We start from the raw sequence: 24,456 nt of genomic DNA, 5'->3' as shown, positions 1-24,456 counted from the left end.
CCAAAGTTGCATGTGTGTCACTGAAAGCCAGGGAAAGCTCTGCTACACCTTTCACTGGGGCATGCAAACAGATACAGTGGGACCTCGGGTTAAGTACTTAATTCGTTCCGGAGGTCCGTTCTTCACCTGAAACTGTTCTTAACCTGAAGCACCACTTTAGCTAATGGGGCCTCCTCCTGCTGCCGCACCGCCGGAGCACGATTTCTGTTCTCATCCTGAAGCAAAGTTCTTAACCCGAGGTAATATATTTGGGGTAGTGGAGTCTGTAACCTGAAGCATATGTAACCCGAGGTACCACTGTACAGTATTGTGTTTGTGTGTGTGCCTGCAGGATGCTGGACAACAGCTGTTTTATTTCTCTTGTTCTGATAGGCCAGGACGCAGATGATCCTGATTTGTGGCTGCTTATTTTAGTGACAGCCTATGTAAATATGTGATCAACTCAGCCCTTCCTGCCCACAGTTTGTGCATGTTTGTGGAGCATCAAGGGCTGGGAAGGCTGCCCCTGTTGAATTTCTACCTGATAAGCAGCTGTTGCCGGCATAGAGGCTTGTTCCAGAAAAAAAAAGATGGCATAGTAAGTCTTCTGAGCAGGAACAGTATCATATGTGCAGTCTTCTTAGGACTTGGACTTGCTTCTAAGCTTAGTCTGTACCAAGCACAAAGAATGGCTGAGAGTAATTTGATTGGCCTACCCTCAGTGTTCCCATCCTTTCAGCAACTGTAGCTGAAAGGATGTGGCTGCTCTAAACACAGTGGGTGTGATTTGCGAAGAGCTCCTTAACTGTGCCTCATAGCAGGCTTTGTATCCCTGAGCCTATCTTTGTCTGTACAGTATCTTTGTCTCTGGCTGCCATACACCCTGAGAACTTCATTTGTTTTACCCTGTTTGTTCCAGCCACTTTCTCAAATTGCTACCATGTCCTCTGCCTTGTGTCCTTACATTTGGTTCTCCCATAATTTACACTAATCCTGCAAGATTGTCTATTGACTAACAGTTTTGTATAATGTCTAGCACACTGTTAATGCTGAATAATGTTTAGTAGACTTAGCAAGGAAAACTGTAACAAACTTGTCGTATCCTACAAAATGTCATATAAATTGGACCTAAAAACAGAATTGTTACACTTTGAACGCTTAATTTTTTCTTGCACCTTTGCTAACCTTGATTGCTTTTGTTAAAAACAACAATTGATTTGAGATCCAGAGGGCTAGAGGCAAATTCTTGCAAGAATAGTGATGGCATGGAATACTTTGGAGTACTACATCCTAATTGTATAAGGCAGTCCTTCAGTCAAGAGCAGTTCTGATTCTAGAATTCAGGTAGGATTAACAGTTTGGCATTAATTGCTCCATATAAATTAGAGCTCTGGTGTTAGTGTTTCATTTTAAGTCTAATCCGTTACTGATTACAATTAAAGATATTTACAGTATTGAGAGAAATTATTCCAGAGTAATTAATCCAGAATAAAATTGTGCACCTTAATGAATGGGATACAAGTAGGATAATGGAAGTGCATTCTCCTAATGCCTGTAAAGCAGAGCAGATGTCACTAGAGGGTGTCAGAGTGTTTAAAAGTTATTTTCCCTCGAAAAGAACAGGCAAAGAGACAAATCAGAAATAAATCTAACAGTTTGCAGTGCGGAATTGGGCTTCACTGGCTTAGAATAATGAAATTGCTAACGGCATTTCTCCTGCTGAGGAGCTTCATTTAAAAAAAAAAAAATGAAAAATCATGGTGGCAACTCTTATACTTGCCTGTAAAAGGACTGCTTTCTGCTGCTCAGTACTTGCACTGGTGCAAGACAATTGGCAACTGCTAGAACCCTGAGATAGAATTACCATTTCTCTGTGGTTTCGTGTTGTTCAGTATGATTCTTCTTTGTCCTCAGTCCTGTGATGTTTGTGGCTAGTGGCAGGCCCACTGCTTGATGCTGATACTTTTGGTCAAGGCCCTAAAGTCTAAACTCATTAAATTATATTTGCCTTCTGGCCTAAGAGACTTGAAGACACAGATTGCTTTCACTTTTCATTATTTTCTTCACTATCTTAGAGCCAAAACATAACCACAATTCTATTTTCAGTGGGCAGAATGTATAAAACCTAAGAGTTTACTGTTGTGCAATAAGAATATGTGCTGCTATAAATTGTGGAAAATTAAGATGGGTTTTGCAAAATATGTAGGTGAGAAAGATATTAATTCACTAATCTTTATGATTTTTAGGTGGAGCCAGTTACTTTCCAGCTCTTGATCTCTGCCATTTTAGTGATTCATCAAAGAATAAATCTGCCCAGTTACTGCTCCACAGATAAAAGCAGCATTACATATACTGAGGTAGTTGAACAGGCATATGTATTCAACAGTTGACAGACAGAGTCAGTCTAAAAATGAGTGCATGATGGTTATGGACTCTGGAGAGAGTAATGGACTCCAGAGTGATTTGCCTAAATACAGTACTAAATTCCACAACTGCCATCATCCCTGGCCCTTACTCATGCTTGCTAGGGCTCTTGGGGGTTGTAGTTCAGCAACTTCTGGAGGGCCAATAATTCCCCAGCCCTGCCCTATTAGAGCAAATCCAGTTGGAAAAAGAATGGCTTTTTGCAGTTTGGAAAGTGATGGGATTGAAAAGTGTGGGATGGGTTAATAATTAATGAGAAGATGTATAAACACCCACAAGCAGATCAGGACGAATGGAGGATGAATACTTGTTGTACAACTGCCCTGCAAACAAATCGGAATGAATGTTCAATAAAGACTAGATATACTAATCTGACCTCCATGTGAGCTTTGTGTAATAAGAAAATCGGGAAGATTGCTCAATAAACCAGTTGTCTGGACTGTAGAGGTATTCTGCGTTCTTTCTAGAGAAATAATTGCATTTCTCCAGCAACTTAATTGAGTGTTTGAATGCTTGGAAAGCACAGTTCCTCTGTAACAAAAGGTGCTTGCTGCAGGAATGAAATTTGGATGGTGCTCAGCTGTTTAGTAAAAGCTGTGCTGTTTCTGCATGAAAACGACATCTGATAATTGCAGCAGACAAAAGGCTCCAATCTACACATAGCATAATGATTAATCAAGTCCTGCTTAATTGCAGATACAGAAAGGTTTTGCATTTACAATGCTGTCTCTTATTACAACATAGAGAAATCAGGATATTTTTTAAGTCCCCAGGCAGAGACTGGAAATATTTCTGAGGACATGCATTCTCGCAATAAATATATGAGCATGCTTTGTTTGATTTCCAGAAATTTCTGCCATATTTTTTCCTAGTCTGTTTTCATAGTGTTGCTGAACATGTATCTTCTCTGAAAAGTGTGTTGGTCTTTCCATGTTATAACTGAAGACATCTTGCAAATGTGTGTGCTGGCGTCTTTTTTACTTCCTTTTTTTTTTAAAGGCAGCATACTTAGAAAGCATATTTGAAACCCCTAATCCTTCTACCATTTTTTGCTTGTGTTGCCTGATGAGGCCACAAGAAAAAGGGGGACTTGGAGAAGGCCATTTGTGTGGATGTTCTGTTATCTCTCTGTTTTGCCCAGTACAAGGCCATCTAGATTGTCTGAGGCCTAAGGGAGCAAGGCACTCCCTATGCTGAGGGTGACATTGTGCCTCGACGCTATGTGAGTGGCATTAAGCATTCCTCTCACGTGAGCGCATATCCTATGCAGCAGATTCAGTCCATCCAAGCAGAAAATAATCAGTGCAGGCTGCCTCTTAAAATGAGGCCTTTATCCTGGCAGGCGGCAGAGTGGCTGCCAGGGAAAGGTGATGCCTTGGGACAGAGGCTCTTTCATGCCTCTTCCTTTGAAGAGAGTGGGGAGGGGAGGGGTAATTTTCTGGTCTGTCTTTCTGCCAAGAGGATACAATGGCTATGCATTAAAGCAATGCCCTGGAGATGAGAGGCCAGCATTGCATATTAAGCGCAAAAGACAGAAAAGTTTAAAATGAAGATTCTAGAGATAGTAAAAACGAAGTGTTGACCATGATTCTGGTGTGATCAGGCAGAGGTTAGATAAGCTTTCCTTTTGTGGCGTGAGAGGAGAAGAAAGGCAAGAAAGAAGTCTGCCTTCAATACAGTGGTACCTCGGTTTTCGAGCATCTCGGAAGCCAAACATTTCAGTTTTCGAACGCGCCTCAGAAGTCGAACAGCTTCTGCTGAGTTTTTTCCCCCCAATTTTCTCCATTGACTTTGCAGACCACCCTTTGCGCTTCGGTTGTCGAATGTTTCGGAAATCGAATGGTCTTCCAGAACGGATTACGTTTGGCATACGAAGTACAGTGGTACCTCGGGTTAAGAACTTAATTCATTCTGGAGGTCTGTTCTTAACCTGAAACCATTCTTAACCCGAGGTACCACTTTAGCTAATGGGGCCTTCCGCTGCCGCTGCGCTGCCGCCACTGTGCGATTTCTGTTCTCATCCTGAAGCAAAGTTCTTAACCCAAGGTACTATTTCTGGGTTAGTGGAGTCTATAAACTGAAGCATCTGTAACCTGAGGTACCACTATACCACTGTACAGTGGTACCTCTGGTTGCAAATGGGATCCGTTCCAGAGGCCCGTTTGCAACATGTGCATGTGCGTGACGTCATTTTGCGTGTCTGTGCATGCACGAGTGGCGAAACCCGGAAGTAACCCTTTCTGGTACTTCCAGGTTGCTGCGGGACGCAACCTGAAAACGCTCAACCTGAAGCAAACGTAAATGAGGTATGACTACTAGCCTATCTCACAATATATTTCAGTGCTTAGAGTAAGCCTTTTCCTGAGAATTAGGAAAAAGGAGGTCCTGAGCAGTTTGAAACCTAATTGACATATTGCTACTGAGATTTGAGTACCATCTCCTCCCACTCCTTCCTGCTTAATCATACTTGCAAAGGTTGTGTGATGTGCAGCAATAGCCTATTTGCTCTCCCCCACACACTGGAGTTCTGACATGTGGTGCGTTTCCTTGCGCAGACTAAACCTGTGGGTTACTTTTCTTCCTGAGCTTTGTCTCTCCCCCCCCCTTGCCTTACGGACTCTCTTCTTTTTATTTTCCTTAGACTGTAAGTTCATCTGTCATTACCGATGCCGCACCCTTATCCGGCTAGACTGCAGTGGCCCCAGATATGAAGACAGTGAACAGAATGAAGGCAATGAGCAGACAGTGGAAAAAGACACCAACGTGGTAAGAAAATAGCTGACAGTCATATGCTAGAGTTGCCATACATCCAGAATTTCCGGGACATGCCTGGAATTTCAAGGGTGAGAGCACCGTCCAGGAGGATTTTTAATTATTTTTTTTTAAAGTCTGGGGTTGTGTTTTTTGTTTTTGGCGCTCTGAGGGCACTGGCTGAGCAGTGGTGCTGTCACAAAAGGAAGGGGTAGCCATGGCGCTGTTACTTCTGGCGGCCCTCTGTACGTCTCTCCTCATCCCCCCCTCAGCGGCCTCCAGGCTGGAGTCCCTGCAGGCCCCGCAGCCACAGAGCCACCGAAGCGCCTGGCCTGCACCACTTCTCCAGAGGCAGTGGAGGCCAGCCACAACCTGTGGAAGGCCAGCCTGTACTGCTTTTTCAGAGGTGGCAAAGGCCAACTGCAGCCTGGGGAAGGCCGGCCTGGCTTTCCAGGAGGAGTGCCCAGGTGAAAAGACAGCAGGAGGCCGAAGACAGTGAAGGTAAGAGAGGGGATGGAAGGAGGTGGCAAGCGGGGGGGGCAAAGAAGGGGTCAGCAACAGGGAGGGGGTAAGCAATGGAGATGCAGGATGGGGGGGTCCCCCGAATGTGGGGGGGGGGTCCGGATTTTTGGTCTTTGGAATATGGCAACCCTATCATACATGGGGCTGTAAAAATGCAAATAGCTTCTTTGCACTGAAGAAAATACATCTGGAATAGTCAGAAACACACCTTTACAAGAACTTGAATGCTCACACAAATGCTGCAAGTTGTGCCAGCCCAACCATTAGGCATGATGAGGTGACTGTCATAGGCAGCTGATATGGGATGGCATGAAAGAGCAGCAAACTGTTAGTTAGTTAGTTAGTTAGTTAGTTAGTTCTGTTGGAGAGATGGAGAAGTTCGAGAATAACTTGGTTGGCCTTGGAACTATGAACCATAGCTTTGGGGTAGGGGAGACACTATTTGCTGAATTGGCAAGGTGGTTTTTATGTTCATTTGTAACTTTTGTACCAAATTAACACGCTAGATGTCATTTTGAGGCTGGAAGAGCCAGAACTACAAACTATACTTCCTTTCTTTTTATAGTGGGTGAGGAACTTCTTTTGGCTCAAGGGCTGCATTCCCTCCTGTGCAGCTTTCCAGGGACTGTGCACCACTGGTGGACAGGGCTTAGCAGCAAGAAGTCAGTGGGGCAATAAATGTGACTTCTCCATTGTACAGTAGGCTATATTCCAGCCGTGCAAAATTCAGGCACGGGCACACCCCTCTCCATCCAGACAAGCAAGGTGCATTATTACACTGCAAGGACACATTCCAGCCTAGCAAAAGCACTCAAGGAGGATGCAGAGCAGTGCCAGTGAAGGGCGTGGCCTTTGGCGGGTATGCGGCCAAGTGAGATTTCCAAGGGTCCTGTATTTGGCCCCTGGGCCTGAAGTTCCCCACCTGTGTTCTATAATACCTTTTGTTCTTGGGACTCATAGATTTGCCAGACTTGGTGTGATATTTGTCTGGTGCTCCCCAAAATGTATATAGGAATATGTCTGAAAGGATAGTGTTTGCAGACAAGCTTATAAAAATCAGGGGTCCTTTTTGATGGTTTTCAACTGGTAACTAAACATGTTGCAGATTACCCTTCAGATTGCAGCTGCCTGTAATGAGGAAGAGACACACACACAAAGTGGATTTTTGATGCAGTATACAAGTGTGAAAATCCTAATATGTTCAGGAGCTCCCTATACTCACTTCTGTTCCTTCACATGGCTAGGTTTTCTCTTATCTTCACTCATATTTAGCATAGCACTAGGCATACTATAAATTATGGAGGGTTTATCCCTGCCTGTCTTATCTGCTTAAGAGAATTTTGCTGCTGCCATATGTGGTAAGCCTCTGGTACCTCTCGATAAATGCAGCCATCAGCTTGCATTTTCAAAACAAGACAAGAATTTAGCAGAAGAAGGGAGGGGTCCACAGATTTCATCATGGTTCTGACAGATCCAATTCCATCCTGTTATTGGCAGAGCTGCTTGCTGCAGCTGGGGCTAGATGCTGCTATCATGTCCCAGGGGCAGGGAGGGCTGAAAGGGCAGGTACTTAGAGATGCAAGGCCATCAGCCCAGCTGGCATTGCTCGTTGCCAATTAACATTTTGCCACGTGCTGGACTAAACACTTCTGCCATGGAACTACATTGCTTAGCAACAGCTTTTGCAAGCTATTCCCAGGACAGACAGAAACAGACAGACATGCACGTACAAGGGAATTGGGTGGGGGAGGAATCCCTGATTTTTGGCTCAAAGTGTCATCTCTTCAATGTTCTTCCATCTCGTTGACCTCTTAATACAAACATAGAGTTGGAAAGGACCTTGAGATTCATCTAGTCCAACTCCTTGCAATGCATGAATCTCAACTAAAGCATCCATGACAGATGGCAATCCAGCCTCTGCTTAATAACCTCCAATGAAAGAGAATCCACCATCTTCCACTGTTGAACAGCTCTTACCATCAGAAAGTTCTCCCTGATGTTTAGTCAGAATCTTCTTTCTTGTAATTTGGTAAAGATGTCTTAACATATATTAAAATTAAAAAAAATCCTTCCAGTAGCACCTTTAAGACCAACTAAGTTAGTTCTTGGTATGAGCTTTCGTGTGCAAGCACACTTCTTCAGACACACTTCAGATATATTGTTATGAGATTTCCCTCCCTCACTTATCTGTTATAACCAGAAATGCCTGGAGGTGTGCTATTCATGCTATCTGTTTAGGTCTAGAGCAGCAAAGGGGTGGTGAGAGATTACCACTTACAGAACTAAATACTTTAAGCAACAAAGATTAAAGGATCAAAAATAAAGTTAAACAAGACTAGATTAACTCATGTACTAAATGTTATGAGGCAGTGCCCCATCAACCTGAGAGCTCTTCCGTAGTGAAAATGATCTGAGAAAGTTCCTAGGTGGAGGCCATAGGCTTGTACTTTGTTTTTTAGAATTCTGCTAAACTCAGTACATAACAGATATGTTCTCTACATGTGACTGTAGTGATGTTTGCACACGTGGCTCTGGGAAATTTAGAATATTTCTAATCTGGCTAGTATAAGGAACATGTGATTGAATTTCTGCCTTTCTCTGTGTCTTGAGGTGGAGAATCTGTGGCCCTCCAGATATTGTTGTACCCGTCATAAATCCTTGAAGGAATACCTTTCTTTAGATAATCCAACGTGCAGTTTACAATCAGAGGAGAGGTCATTCTCATATGCTGTGAAGGTAGCATGGAAGTCCAATGTCAGAGAGGACTTTCTCTGTAAAGCACCCTATCTCTGGGACTCCCTGTTGGAGATCAGAGAGTCCTCTTCCCTGGCCATTTTCCGGTGGAATTTGAAGACCTTTTTATTTGCCCATGCCTTTGAAATAAAATAGGTAGTCACTGTAGTCTTTATAATTGTTGTTTTAGTTCTAGTCCTGTCTAGAACTAATAGGAACACTTCACTCCAAAGTCTTTGTGACAGTCATCTCTTACTGTGGCAAATTTCTGTACCCACAAGGCAGAAATCCAGTACGTTTTATTCTTCCAAGTCTAGAGATCTGTGTGAGGCTTACATGCAGAATTTCTGGCAGCTGCACATCCCTGCCCCTGCGCCCCGCCCCCCAGAAAAGTGGAGCAACCCAACCAAACGGGAAACTGCGTTTTTGCCTTTTAAATGAACCACCCAATTATTAAAATGTTTCTGCGAGACCTACGTCTGAGTAGGTTTACAAATACAGCCGAACAAACCTGCCTATCCCAGACAATATATACAGTATACTTGGAAGGGAATGCCGGGAATGCATACCGCAACCCTTGAAACTTTTCTTTTCTTGGCTTTTTTTTTGGGGGGGGGGCTGCGTAAGGTTAAGTTGAGGGCGGCTCTAGGGTGTTGCTATTCCGGGAGGACTTGAAAGGCGCGGGGAGAGGAAAGCCAGTAAGCGTGACTCCACTTCCCGCGTGGCTGGCTTGGGGATGAAATCACTGCGCGGGCCGCTCCCGCAGAAGAGGGAAAGGGCGGGGCCGAGCTTTTCGCCCGCGACGGGAAGGGGGGCTTCTCCCACGTCAGCCTCCCCTGCCTCCGTCCAATGAGGCGCGCGCGTGCGGGGGCTGTATACGTTTCAATCCCAACGGCTGCCAGGAGAGGGAGGGAGAGGAGGCGTCTCCGCCTCCAAAGGGAGCTCGGGAGTCTGTTGCCACTCGAGCAGCCCTCGCCCGGCAGAAGGCGGGGTACTTCCATGAGGCGGCTCTCGGCCGGCGTGGCTTCCGTGCTTGAAAGAGGGGTTCGCAGGCGACCAACGGACGCGGGCTGCTCCTTCTAGGCGCTGTTTAGGTGTTTATTATCGTTGCCTCCTCCCGTCAGGAGGCAGTTTGTACGGAGAGAAGCCGCGCAGCTCCTCCCCAGCTCTGCCGGGTTTCGGGGCACGCAGACGGCTTGGGTTTGTTTGGTCCGCTGGTGTGTGGCGGCGGCGGGGCGGGGATCTTCGGGTCTTCTCGTGAAGAAGCAAAGGGAGCGAGAGGAAGTGGAGGAGAAGCCTAAGCTGGGCATGGGCGAGGGTGACGCGGCGGCCACCACCCCGTCCTTCGAGATGACCTGGAGCAGCACCACTAGCAGCGGCTACTGCAGCCAAGAGGACTCGGACTCCGAGCTAGAGCAGTACTTCACAGCCCGAACCTCCTTCATCCGAAAGCCCCACAAGGAGAAGAAGGTGAGGCAAGCCCCCCCCCCCCCCGGTCAGTCTCCAGGCGGCTCTAATGCAAAATGCGCGGCGCTTACATCTCGCTGTGTGGATGGGATGGAATCCCACGCGGTGTTAGAATCTCCTTCCCAAGCTCCCAAATCCATAGGGGTTGGCGCGGGGAGAGGAAGGAAGGAAGGCATAGTATTTCCGACCAGCCCACTTCTGTCTCTGTCTCGCCCCCCCCCCCCAAAAAAACACATTAGGTTTTCCATAAACCGAAAGCGGGTGGAAGGTACCTTCGGTCAAACGCGAAACCAGCTGCGGTTAATAACAGTGAGAATGAGTTTCTGTTTGGAACTTCCCTGGAGAGCAGGCTGGAGGGTTGGGAGGAACCGAGCAGGAGAAATCCCTTCATTTTTCTGTCTCCCTGAAGTTAGCTCGAAAACGGAACCAGTTATGTCTGTTCACTGTTTAGGAGCCAAAGACATAGTCGAGAGTACAGGACAGTTGGGGGAGGGAGGACGATTTAGGTTGCATGCAGTAGCATTTGGATAGGTAGCTGGTTTATGGGTCCAGGGATTGCGGTGAACAGCAGGGAGCAGAATTGTGTTATTTGTAGGGTGGGGCTCCAAACCTGAGCACTAACTTACTTTTGAGCAAGGAAAGGAGAAAGTGCTTACCGTATTTTTCGTTCTATAGGACGCACCGGCCCATAGGACGCACCTCGTTTTTTGGGGGGGGGGGAAATGAATAAAAAAATTATCCCCCCCCCCTGCGGCTGCCGCCCCAAGCCTCGCGTGCTTCGGGCTGCAGGCTACCGCCCCAAGCCTCGCGCGCTCGGCAGGACCTCCTGCCGGGCGTGCAAGGCTTGCAGACACTCGCCCGAAGCACGGGGAGCCCTCCGGAGGGCTCCCCGTGCTTCGGGCGACAGGCTGCAGCCCCAAGCCTCGCGCGCTCGGCGGGACCTCCTGCCGGGCGCGCAAGGCTTGCAGACACTCGCCCGAAGCACGGGGAGCCCTCCGGAGGGCTCCCCGTGCTTCGGGCGACAGGCTGCAGCCCCAAGCCTCGCGCGCTCGGCGGGACCTCCTGCCGGGCGCGCAAGGCTTGCAGACACTCGCCCGAAGCACGGGGAGCCCTCCGGAGGGCTCCCCGTGCCTCGGGCGACAGGCTGCAGCCCCAAGCCTCGCGCGCTCGGCGGGACCTCCTGCCGGGCGCGCAAGGCTTGCAGACACTCGCCCGAAGCACGGGGAGCCCTCCGGAGGGCTCCCCGTGCTTCGGGCGACAGGCTGCAGCCCCAAGCCTTGCGCGCTCGGCGGGACCTCCTGCCGGGCGCGCAAGGCTTGCGGACACTCGCTGGGGCTGCAGGCTGCTGCCTGCAAGCCTTGTGAGCCCGCGGGAACTCCCACCGGGCTTGCAAGGCTTGCGGATAGCTTCCTGAAGCCTGGAGAGCGAGAGGGGTCCGTGCGCACCGATGCCTTTCGCTCTTCAGGCTTCAGCGAAAGCCTGCATTCGCTCCATAGGACGCACACACATTTCCCCTTCATTTTTGGAGGGGAAAAAGTGCGTCCTATGGAGCGAAAAATACGGTATGTAGAGCGTTGATGTAGGCAGAGCTTCACTGAGAGGGCACTGGCTCTCTTAAATACAGTATGGGATGAGAGCAACATGAATACACAGAGGTGTAGGTTGGCACTGCCTTTGATGGTACTATGCAGTTTGTCCTGCCTGGATGAGTGTATTTCTCTCTTTTTCTGACTACTTGTATTTTCCACCATATTAGCATGTGTATGACAATAAATTGAAAAGGGGTGAGTTTGGGTTTTTTGCCATTCCATGCTAGCAAAATTGTTCTTCTCTTTCATGTGGTTGCTCCAGATATCATGGGAAAAGAGTCCTTTTGGGAGGAGGACTAATAGTAATGACAGGTGTGGGATTATGTCTTAAAAGGGGTCTACATCCGGCATCATGGCAGTTTAACAAGCTTTGTTTGAGAATAATGCATGAATGGTCACTTGGGGACAAGATGAGATTACCACATGGTGCTACAATGCAATGACAAGACAGCGGAAATAACTATCATCCATTTTAATTTTACATGGGCCAAGCCCTAGTGTGTGTATCACTGCAAAGACCAACATAGCCAATTGGTCATAAACTTTTCACTCATGTGGGTTTAAGTATGATGAGCTTTGCTTGCGATGATGATATCCTTTATGTGCTGCCACGAAATGAAAGTAACAAAAATGATTCCTCTAGCTTTGGTCTATCAGGGAGCCGCTTTTGGAGCTGCTTTCTTATTCTCTTGAGTGTTTGGATCAAAATATGTGGTGTCTCATACGTTTTAGACTAAGCATCCCAGCTTAAGCAAGGAATCATGCAAAAAACCTTGACCTTGGTACTGGCAGTGCATGTGGGGAACTGAAATGTAGCTTTTATCAAATCAATGCCAATAAGTTGTTTGGGACAATATCTGAAATGGGAACCTGCTTGTTTCATCTGGCAAAGAGCATTGTCCAGAGATCTAAATAAGAGAGATCCCAGAACCAGAAGAACCAGTCCTTAATTCCTTAAAGCTAATTCTAGTAGCCTGATATCTTGCATTTTATAAAAAGATACGTACAAGCAATTTTGTGATGTTGAAATGCACTTAGCCTTTAGACAAGTCTCTGATAGGATGTATACATATGACTGCCTAACAAAGAAGTGAGTGCTCTTATTAAATTTCCCTTAAAGACATTAGCACTATGAAGATGCAGACTGGCACCATATTAAGAGTGGCTCTCTTTGATTAGTATGGAGGAGGGGTGTTGCAGAAAAAGCAGTTCCTTCAGAGCATTTTCTCTTTCTAGCCTTGCCTTCATGCTACCAGATGCTCCTTCCCAGTTGCCAGTATGCCAAGAAAAAGGCAGCCTAGTTATTATTGTGTAACCAGGAGCAGCTGAGCCTGCCTGAGGATTCAAAGCAAGTGTGGGGGTGGACACCTAGGTGCAAGTTGCATCCAAAGAGTCTGGGCTTGTTGTCTGCAGGGTGACAACTACTGAGCCTTACATCGCAGAGGGTGATAGAGCCCAAATATAAAGTGTTCTTTTGTAGATGAGTTGCTGTTTTCATTCTGTCTTAGGTCTGAGTGGAATTTTCTTAATTTACTTGGACAGTGAGAAAGGAGTCAGTGATATCAACAGTTAAATAAGCTCTTCTTCTTGAGGTTTTCATGAGCATGACCAACAGATGATGAAGACAAAGTAGAAGCAGTAGGCATCTTGGGATGCATTGTTGATTAGAAAATGTTAGTCACCTCTGATTAAGTATGATAAAGCAGGGATGAAATACAGTTAGTCTGCATCATGTGAAGAGAATGGTAGGAGGGAGGAATGGAAAGGCATGTGGGAGTTGGCAAATGATCCAAGATACTGATCTAACAACCCCTCAGACCTGTGATGTGAAATTAGCAACTACAAACCCATTAATATGTGTTAAGCATGATGTGGTTTGCAAGGTCTAATGGGGACTGAAGGCCCTTTACCCTTCCATAGCCTTGGTGTGAAGTTTGGTACAGTATTGTAAAGTTCCACCAATGAGTTTCCACTCAGGTCCAGGGGGAATATATGTATCTTTCTGACCTCCACAGGATAGACAGGATGAGTTTAGAAACCCTGCAGTGAGTCCCAAAAGTGCAGCTTGACATGGGATGAATGCACAACTGGAAATGTTCTTTAGCCAAGGGTTGTGACTAATACAGAGTTAACTTTTGCTGAGATCCAATAACTTTAAAGATCTCAGTATGTAAACAATTCATTCTCTCTCTTGCCCCCTCTCTCCACCACCCCCCATCCAGTGAAAGAGTAAACTATTTTTTTTTCTTGTTCCCAACTGGTCTGCTGATGGCTTATGCTGTGGTCTGTCTTCATGTTCTCCTGGGACACCAGGGAATGCCCATGTTCATTTATATATGCGGGGAAGGGAGGAGAGACTACCAGGGAGTTGGACAAATAAAAAGTGGCATGTTGGCTGTAGCTTATGCTAGTCTTCTAGATAGACATTTGGTATGACCCAACAGGCGTCTTCTTTTGCTGCTTATTTCAGTAGGAATTAAGCCCCATGATTCTTTGCTCAACACTGGTATCAACAGGGGCAGAACCCTGGAATTGGCATGGGTTTTATGTTGCTGACACTTTTTATGGAAATCTGTTGAACCATGAGGACACTAGAGAAGTGTTGAGAATAGCGGTCATCCTTTAGTTCTAAACCTTAAATCCCTTGACCAACACAAGCCCCCCCCCCCTTTTCTTTTACTTGAGGTTTTGTCTCTTCTTCTCTCTGGCTCCCTTCCTTTCCTGTTCACATGTGGACTGAGTCACTGAGTGCACAGGCCATCTTCGCTGTTGGTTTTTCTTTACATAAAAGCCACATATACCACAAAACTGCTCTAAGAAAAGCACAGCAAAAACAAAACAACCCTGGCCACAGCAATGCAGCTAAGAGTCCATATTGGACTGGAATCCAGCAGCTATCCTGAGCTAACGTTTCTAGTGTTAGTGTGTAGGGACTCAGAGGGTTCAGTCTTTGCAGGGCATTTCGTCTTCATGCTGTGCCCCCTGTTTCAGCAAAGAATGGCACAAGCTAGCAGTCCTGCATCACTCACGCTTGGGGGTTTATGTTCTGTTAATTAACTTCTGAGGTTATGGTTTTTTCTTTACTCATATGAGAGCACTCCTGAGGTCAGAACTGATAATGATGATAGCAAAGTCTGCCTTTCTTCATTCTTCATAAAGTAAGCTATTCAGCTGCTTTAACATATGGCACAATCAAGTCCATGAATTAGTGTCTTTCTAAATCATGTGTTTTGGAAAGGGTCTAATCTTAAACGGAAGTATGCAGGTGGTAGCAAATCTTATCTAATGAGTCATAATACCAAGCAGAGTGCAGCAGGAGAACTCTCAATACTTATATATCTTTTATATTCATAAAAGTTAATAATTAATTCCAGAAAAATTCTAGACAATAGACTTCTGAGGCTTCTAGGATTTAAAAAAATTGCATTGTCAGTAGGCTCACAAGTATCGTTAATGGCTACAGACTTGAAATTAATTTTAAATTACGACTTTAATTTCAGCATTGCTCACCACTTACTGCAGCAAGAGCATATGTTTTTGAAAATACAATTGCAGTTAGGCTATACAAAGGGCCCAATTTCCTTGTGATAGGATCATCCTATTATATCTTTGGTGCTTTTAAATTTTATAATCCTTACTTAATTTATTCTCGCAAGAATATGTGGGACAGCTTCTCTGGGGATAACATTCCAAAGATAATGGTGCAATAGCTGAGAATACCTTCTCTTTGGTTATCATCTCCCTTAACTTTAGAGAGAAGACCACCCGTATAATATCCTGTGGCAAAGACTTCAGTGCATGGGCACATTTTAATATAAAGTGGTACTTAAAGTGCCCACAGGTCACAAACTATATAGTGCAGGGGTCAGCAAACTTTTTCAGCAGGGGGCCAGTCCACTGTCCCTCAGACCTTGTGGGGGGGGGCGAACTATATTTTTTGGGGGGGGGTGAATGAATTTCTATGCCCCACAAATAACCCAGAGATGCATTTTAAATAAAAGGGTACATTCTACTCTTGTAAAAACACACTGATTCCCGGACTGTCCGTGGGTCAGATTTAGAAGGCGATTGGGCCAGATCCGGCCCCCGGGCCTTAGTTTGTCTTTTCTTGGTATCTGTGCCTGAGCACACTAGGTCTGAGGTAACACTGCCCATTAGACAGTGTTGGCTCATGTTTATATATAATATAATAATGATTGTTAAGCAACTCTGAGGTAGTTAATTCTGGATTGCTTCAGTTACAGTATCCCAGCTGTGATTTATGGCATTTGCACATCATTAGTAAGGTAAAGGGTAAAGGGACCCCTGACGATTAGGTCCAGTTGTGGCCGACTCTGGGATTGCAGCATTCATCTCGCTTTATTAGCCGAGGGAGCCGGTGTACAGCTTCCGGGTCATGTGGCCAGCATGACCAAGCCGCTTCTGGCGAACCAGAGCAGTGCACGAAAACACTGTTTACCTTCCCGCCAGAGCGGTACCTATTTATCTACTTGCACTTTGACGTGCTTTCGAACTGCTAGGTTGGCAGGGGCAGGAGACATCAAAAAATTGTATACTCTAAATTGTATAATAGGATTGAGTCCTAGAGATGGCTCTTTGTCTTGTAAACAGGATGCCTGTGTCCCAAACTTGACTTGTTTACCTTGTGTGTGTTGGGGGAACAGGAGCTGCCCTTCCCATCCTATCTAGAGCCATCTTCCCCTTTGTTTGTTCCACCCTTGCAGATTTCCTCTTGCTCTTTTCCACAGGATACAGCAACTTCCCATTTTGTTCCTTGGGTCAAAACTTTATCCATAGGAAATGTTCCCCACCCCAATACACCCAGCTTCCCACAATCCAGGCTTTGCTGGATTTGTCAGTTTGCATGTAAGCTCCTGTAGAGTGGTGCATGGCAGGTTTAGACAGATGTTTTTTCTGTAGAACTCACTGCTACTGTAATCTTGTGCCTAGTTAACTGATGAGCAGCAAGAAGAGGGTGGCATTGTTTACTTCCTACGAAACATCTACTTGTTGGAGAGGAAACTAGATTAAATAATTTGCTGGCTATTTCCCATTCCCTGGTAAATATAAAATAAATAAAATCCCAATTTTATTCCTTGGGACTTAGTGTGAATGTAAATGTTTTTCCTGCTGCTGTGGGATGTAGCAGTTGGTATAAGGCAGTGGAAGAGTTGATTGGGAGAATGCAAGAACATGTAGAGGGCTTAGGATAATTAGTAGTTCTATTTAATCTGTTCTATCCTCTTGATGCCGCCTTATGTCAACCTAGCAGTTCTAAAGCATGCCAAAAGTGCAAGTAGATAAATAGGTACTGCTCCGGCAGGAAGGTAAACGGCATTTTCGTGCGCTGCTCTGGTTCGCCAGAAGCGGCTTAGTCATGCTGGCCACATGACCCGGAAAAACTGTCTCCGGACAAACGCTGGCTCCCTCGGCCTGTAAAGCGAGATGAGCGCCCCAACTCCAGAGTCGTCTGTGACTGGACTTAACTGTCAGGGATCCTTTACCTTTTTTATGTCAGAAAAAGCTAATATGGAAGTTTTCTAGGGTCTGTTAAACAGGATCACAATAACAGAGGGAATAGCATGTTGCCCTTAAGCTGAATATGCTGCAAATCTTTCTATATAGCTAGTATGGCAACTCCTTGTTGAAGGGATATGATAAGCAATTTAGCTCTGAAGGATTCATCTATAGCAGAGCTTTTCAAACCTTTCATGTTGGTAGCACACTTTTTAGACATGCATAATTTTGTGACACAGTAATTCAGTTTTACTAGCAAGGTAAAGAAAGATAAAGGGTACCAACCCTGGGAGGAGCATGGAGGGCATTTGCGTGACACATAGTTTGGAAAGCTCTGGTCTTGGAAAACTCTGAAGAAAGTAACTCTTGATCTTGGTTCTCCAGCCATAAAGTGGATTGTGGGGATGGGTTAGAAGCTTTTAAAATGCTTGTAAAATATGAATACTACATAAATGAGTGTGCTGACTAGGCAGATGATTTCAACCATGTAAGTAGAATATCTCCCCAGGACTCTCTTGAAGAAGTAATTCATACAGATTGTGATGTGAGGCACACTTGTAGCATGGCACCGATTCTGTTCTTGATTCTGCTTGGGAAAGGAGGCACCCCATCTCTCTTACTTGTTACAATTATTTATATTACACTTTTCAGGATACAAATCCTTCCAAAATTATTTACAAGTACCATCAATGCATATTAACACTCGCACACAGTAATCAAAATTAACAAATACCAAGCCATAAGGATCCTTCCCACAGGGCACCTAGTAGTGGATGACTCCAGCTGAAGCAGGGGCAGACTTCATTTCACCTTTCTTACTCACTTTCCTGGTATCCTCTCCAAAGGCAGTTGGTAGTTTGCCTTGGCAGGCAAAGAAGAGCAGTTGAAACAGAGAAGACTACAAGCACTTCTCCTCTACTACTCTGTAATATACTACCTATAATAGCTATGGAAGCCATATAAAAGGCATGGATAAAAACAAAACAAAGCAAAATTAAATTGACAGAAAAAATTTATAGTGCCAATGATTCTAGCACGTGGAATATCTGCCCTGTACTTTGAACACATCTAGATTTAGAGGGTACATTGTTGTTTTGCAAGCCATGCATTGCGTGAACCAAGTGGCAATACATTATTCTGTAATTCACAGTGCTCACTAGTTTTATATGGCACAGAAATGGACTTTGTTTCACCACACCTGTGAATATGGCTTAGTGGTATGTGACATTGCTTTAGGAGTAAGAAAATTAATGGAAAGAGCCAGCTAAAAGTGCCTGGGCTACAACTACCTGCCTACAGAGAATGAGATGCTTGGAGCTGAAAGTTCATGGTTTAAATCCAGGGGTGGGAAACCTTTTTGGCCCAGATTCCTATCACTCCCTACTCCCCTGGGCAGAACAACCCATTTGTAAATCACTTGAAGTCATTATAGCACCAGATGATTGGTATGCAGGAGGTCCCACCCACCTGTCAAAGTCCATCACACATTGTTTTTAAAATGTTAGGATGTCAGGCATTGGGAACTGCAGTGCAAGGGTTTTGCCAGCCCTGCGCTTGCCAGTGCCAACATACACCTGGCAAAGCTGCTTTCTGCAGGAATTTGCTGTGCAGTCAAGTTTCCCATGGGAACTTAGTCACTCAATCAATGCAGCTGTTCTGCAGGGATCAGCTGCATCTCTACCTGCCCCACACTTGACATCACATAGGATGTCATATGTGGGGCAAGTGGCCATGGTTTGGGAAAATGAAATTGGGACCTCTGCCAGGCCAAATTTGGCTCATGGGCTAGAGGTTCCCCACCTCTGTTTTAAACATTGGAAATCAGAAGGATTTTTCCATTTCAGCTAAACGGTAAAATAAGTTGTCTCTAGATTGACCTGCCAGTAGGCAGGCAAGTTGTAATGTCTTGAGCTATCGCACAGCCAGGTTTTCTAGGCCAAGTACCATTCTTCTGCAAGTATTAACTGTACAACTCTAAATTGTAATGCTGAATTTGGCACATATTCACATGAGGTGTGCCCAAAAAATGCCAGTCTATTTTCCTTTGCAAACAATCTCTCAAGCCACTTAAATTTCAAGTAAAGGTAAAGGGACCCCTGACCATTAGGTCCAGTCGTGACCGACTCTGGGGTTGCGGCGCTCATCTCGCTTTATTGGCTGAGGGAGCCGGCATACAGCTTCCGGGTCATGTGGCCAGCATGACTAAGCCGCTTCTGGTGAACCAGAGCAGCGCATGGAAACGCCGTTTACCTTCCCACCAGAGCGGTACCTATTTATCTACTTGCACTTTGATGTGCTTTCGAACTGCTAGGTTGGCAGGAGCAGGGACCGAGCCACGGGAGCTCACCCCGTTGCGGGGATTCGAACCGCTGACCTTCTGATCGGCAAGTCCTAGGCTCTGTGGTTTAACCCACAGGGCCACCCGCGTCCCTCAAGCCACTTAAATTTCAAAGGGAGAACTAATTCCTGGGAGTTACTCCTGTGGCTTAAGTATTATCAAGCTATTGCAAAATAGAGCCGCAAGGTTGCTAACGGGCCATGTGAAGGGCATGCTGTTGCTTAAAGACCAGCACTGGCTCATGGTTAATTTCTGTACATGATTCAAAGAGGTGGTGCTTTTCTTCCAAAACTCCACACAACTTGGGCACAGGTTGCCAACACTTTATGACCCCACCAACCTGTCTGTGTGCTGTGATCTATCTTGGACACCTTCCTTAGGGTCACACCACCAAATGAGGTAAGACTAGTAGTAATGAGAGCCTCTTACCTGGTGCCTTAACTTAATTATTTTTGAAGCACCAGGCTTTTCTCAGGCTGTTAAGATATGATGAAATCTTAGAACTGCTTTTGATAATTTTATCTTCATGCTTCCTTTTCTTGTTATTGTGATTGATGTTTGTGTTCATTTTCTAATTCACAGTATTTTTATGAATATACATCTTTATCAATAAAAGATGTCCTGGTTTATTTTTTTAGAAGTAGTATATAAGGTCATATAACAAACATTGTCAGTGACTCACAAATGCATTATTATTGCTTGGCTCCCATGTCTCCAGCTAAAATGATTTGTATTATATTTATACTGTGTAGAGGATTGCATATTGCTTTATTCATAGGTCTCCTCTGTGAAGGAGACCCTGGGAGAATAGGAGCTGATCTCTCCCATTTCCTTTTGCTCATGTGGTTACTCATGCAGTGGGAAAGGAAGTAGTTCCCAGTAATCCCTGGAGATTTCTGATTGGTTTTTGGTGAGCTCATCTGGAATTCCCTACAGTCTCCCTCCCCCCACCAAAAAGAGTGATGTCAACAGGAAAAGAGGCTGATGCAACCATGAGCAATTCACTTCTTCTGAAAATCTGAAAGAGAAACTGGTTGTGGGTGTGTATGTAGAAGGGTGCTCATTTTGTGCATGTAATTCTAGAGGTACTGTAGAAGGAAGTTTCTCTTCTGTAGAGGAGCTACAATGTACATATTAAAGCAAACTTTTTATTGCACAGATTCCTGGCTTTCAGCGGGTTGAGGGCTATACTGCGTTAAGTTACTAATGTCGGGAGTTAATGTCTTTTAAGAAGCTGGCTCTGTTGATCCTTTTTGTTCTGAGCGCCCCATTACCTTTTAATCTCGGATTCCTGTTTCATGTATTAGCAACGTAAACCATAGTGAGTTTACTTTACGTGGAAACCATTTGGAATTACCACCATGGTGCATAATGCCAAAGTACCTATTTGAGGTAGAGCTAGATCCTTGAGGTGAAACTGTATCTCAATGTAATTCTCCATAATTCAGTTTGAAGTAAATGTTTGGAAAAGTGTTGCTTCCGTTTCTGCATGTTTGAGAGTAGATGTTTGGCTCTAAATAGAGAACCCTGGTCTCTGCATTAGTAAAGCAAGTACTTCACAAGAAGGGTGGTTGCCTTTTTGGTGTACTGAAGCAGATTTTTTGTATGGTGGCTTCTCTTCATGACAGAGCACCCTCTGTGTGTCCTACCAAAAATCAAAAATTATTTTTGCAACACTATGAAAGCCAGCAGATACGGCATTCTGTTATTCGAAGGAGGGGGGGTTCATTGTCTGTAAGAATACTTCTTTCATGCCTTCATTTCAGTGCAGGTGGGGACCCAGTGGGTACAAAGAAAGGCCCTTGCAGGCACATGTGTGCCACACTAGTAACCCCTGTTGTTCTGAATACCTATTCTTGCAGCTTCTGGGAATTCAGAGTGTGGTTAGATGCTGCAGTTTGCAGGTACAGCATAAGTCTACTTTGTAGCCTTTTTAATGGTAAGAGAATTCTGATCCTTGGGTGTTGCATATTAATCATGGGGCCAATGTACAGTCATGTTTCTGGGGTGGTGTAACACCAAGCAGGCATGATGTGATTATCAGCCTCTTCTCACACCCACATATGATTTGTTTGCAAGGATTTTGTAATCTACCATTCAAAGCTGAGAATGGAAATCAGGAAGTTTTTGTTTCTTGGTATAATGAGTTCATTCAACCCCAAAGCAAGCTAAGGAGTGGTGAGGACTGGCATGTAGAAAGCTTCACCTGAAACCTGTAGTTTCTCTTGACACCACCTCCATAATTTATACAAGGTCTGATCCACTGCTCTACTTGATCACTTGTATCTAAACAAATGTTGGTTTAACTTCCCATGAAAGGAAATGAACTATATTTGTGGGATTGCATTGAAAACTAATTCCAGATTACCTGCTCTTCTGCAGGATGAACAGATCGAATGGGACAAGCCAGTTCTGTCCCAAACTGAGATTGAGCAAAGGATAAAAGAATACAACAGTCAGATCAACAGCAACCTCTTCATGAGCTTGGTAAGTTTCAGGAGAGATATAATTCTTAGCCCTTGTATAACTTAGTAAGGTTAAAAGGTAAAGGAAGAAGAGAAGAAGAGTTTTGATTTGATATCCCGCTTTATCACTACCCTAAGAAGTCAAAGCGGCTAACATTCTCCTTTCCCTTCCTCCCCCACAACAAACACTCTGTGAGGTGAGTGGGGCTGAGAGACTTCAGAGAAGTGTGACTAGCCCAAGGTTACCCAGCAGCTGCATGTGGAGGAGCGGGGAATCAAACCTGGTTCACCAGATTACGAGTCCACTGCTCTTAACCACTACACCACACTGGCTCTCCTAAAGGACCGTTGGATGGTTATGTCCAGTCGAATTTGACTATGGAGTGCAGTGCTCATCTCCACTTTCAGGCCGAGGGAGCTGGCATTTGTCTGCAGACAGTTTTTTCAAGTCATGTGGCCAGCATGACTAAACCACTTCTGCCACAACGGGACACAGTGACGGAAGCCAGAGTGCATGGAAACATCATTTACCTTCCAGCCTCAGTGGTACCAATTTTTTACTTGTGCTGGTATACGTTTGAACTGCTAGGTTGGCAGTTTTACCTGTATAACTTGGTAGCTGAGCTTCAGAGGCCTATGTCTGCATATGCTGTCTCATCATTGTAATCCTTAAAATGAAAACTACTGTATAGCAATCATTGCAAGCATATTCCATCCCTGTTTTGATGGCATCCTGTATTTGTAGAAAACCCCTGTTCATTCCAAGATTTGTGAGAATTAACTTTGGCTTCTTTGCCCCTCAGAGACACTGACTTGTAGCCTGTTTTTATTCTTACTAACTTTTACAACCATGTGACCCTCATGCAATGCTTACTGTACTTCTGCTCCTACAGAACAAAGATGGTTCCTACACTGGTTTCATCAAGGTGCAATTAAAGCTGATACGGCCTGTCTCAGTACCTGCCAATAAGAAGGCACCCTCTATCCAGGACACCAGGAAGTGCTCTTCACGCAGCCAGGCAGTAAAGCGGCGCACCTCATTCTACCTACCCAAGGACACAATCAAGCACCTGCATTTAATTTCTTGTACACGTGCCAGTGAGGTCATTGAAGCTCTGCTGAAGAAATTCATGGTAGTTGACAATCCCCGCAAGTTTGCCCTCTTTGAAAGAACAGAAAAGGATGACCAAGGTACCTGATCTCCCCCTTCCCAGTTTTTTGAGAAGCCAACATGTAACATATTGCAGACTTCTAAACAGCAGCTTGCCTAGTAACCTTCAGCAAATAAAAATTGGTTCCAGTTGGCCAGGAAAGGAAGGTTTTATCAGATGGGAAGAAGTTCATTTCTTTGCTTAGGTTGTTAGAGTGCAGTGAACAACTAACATAAGTGTTAATGAGCAAAGAGGCTAGTAAAATTTTGTGGGCCCTTAATTTTTGCACTTACTTGTGAAGCTGATTTATTAGTACATTGTCTGAAGCCAAGTGATGTAATCTTAGCAATTAGTCCTAGAATAAGAAGAGGTTGAGAGAAAGTAGTCCGTAAATCATACAGAGCAAGTTTGTTCACTTTCTACTGAAGATTCTAAATATAGTTCTGACTTCATTTTTGAAGTTTCTGCTGATGTAGCAGAGAAGCTTTATATAAGACTGTATTCTCATTATTGTTAATTATAGGTCTGTATTAAAGTGTGTCTCATCATTTTATGTTGCTGCTGACTGAGGCAGGCTGGAAGGAAGAAAAGCTGAATCTTCCTTACATCCTCTTTTCCTGACCTGTTCCCTGCAGCACTGCTTACTTAAAAGAACTGGGAATGGAAAACTAGTGAATTAACAGCACCCTCTGCTGGCAAAAAATAGACTGCTTAAAGTAAACAAGGGTCAGTCTGATTTGTCCAGGTGACTGTTATACAGAGTCAGGGTGATTGAGTTCTTCATTTAATTCCACTTCTAATGTTCTTGTCAGTATATCTCCGCAAGCTTTCTGATGAGGAGCAGCCCCTGCGTCTCCGGCTACTAGCTGGCCCTAGTGAAAAAGCACTGAGCTTTGTCCTGAAGGAAAATGAAACTGGAGAAGTCAATGTGAGTATTTGTGTTTATGGTTTGTCTGAGGTTCCATGTCAAGTTATGTGGAACTGACAAAGCCTATAATATTTGCTATCAAGTTTACTTTTATCTTTATCTCAGTAGATAAAAGAAGGACACTCATGCTCCTAGTTCCAGTTGCGTGGTTGGCTTTAACTAGTGATGCAGAGTAGAAACTTCTTCCCCACAATTATTTTTCTTGCAGAAAACATTACATTTCTAAAAATATATTGTTTAACATAATCAGTGAATACAAATTTGTACTCTGTCAGGAAGTTGTACCTTGAACATACATGGTGCACAGCTCTGTGGGTTTGCAAAAATTAGTAACAGCTGCCAGTGCTACGTTATTTTTCTTTTTTTAAAAATTGGGGTGTGTGGGGATGCAGTATGTGCTATTTGTCATCTCTTAAAATATTTACATGTGTTCCAGTAAAAAAAAGCCCTTCTGAGTAAAGCTTTGGTTCAAACATAGCATTTAAACTGAATTAAATTATTCTAGCCTTTTCCCCAATCAAATAGTTGAGTTTTATGGTTGGAAAAACTTGAAGTCAAACATGCTGAACTGGATGCCAATTAATGCTGGGGA

The 24,456-nt window shown here is 44.6% G+C and overlaps 2 protein-coding genes across 5 annotated transcripts in view; one reads left to right on the top strand and one right to left on the bottom strand.

Moving 5' to 3' along the window:
- LOC308472026 (uncharacterized protein) overlaps positions 1-24,456 on the bottom strand; it is a gene marked incomplete at its 5' end in the record, with an annotated part of 286,484 nt that overhangs the window by 151,387 nt on the left and 110,641 nt on the right. The window lies entirely within an intron of this gene.
- The window catches only part of RASSF1 (Ras association domain family member 1), a 30,014-nt gene that overhangs the window by 3,084 nt on the left and 2,474 nt on the right, over positions 1-24,456 (top strand). For 2 of the 3 annotated variants that reach the window (XM_080994257.1, XM_080994259.1), the window contains exons 2-5: positions 5,045-5,169; positions 21,703-21,807; positions 22,679-22,976; positions 23,749-23,864. In XM_080994257.1, the coding sequence (XP_080850383.1) occupies positions 5,045-5,169; positions 21,703-21,807; positions 22,679-22,976; positions 23,749-23,864 (644 nt within the window). Of the gene's footprint in view, positions 1-5,044; positions 5,170-9,301; positions 9,880-21,702; positions 21,808-22,678; positions 22,977-23,748; positions 23,865-24,456 lie in introns of those variants that run through there. The other variant, XM_080994258.1, reaches the window with a different exon arrangement.

This window comes from Podarcis pityusensis (genome assembly GCF_964106645.2).
Source record: "Podarcis pityusensis genome assembly, chromosome: 2".
NCBI classification, from domain to species: Eukaryota; Metazoa; Chordata; class Lepidosauria; order Squamata; family Lacertidae; genus Podarcis; species Podarcis pityusensis.
This window is presented reverse-complemented; position numbering and strand designations above follow the sequence as displayed.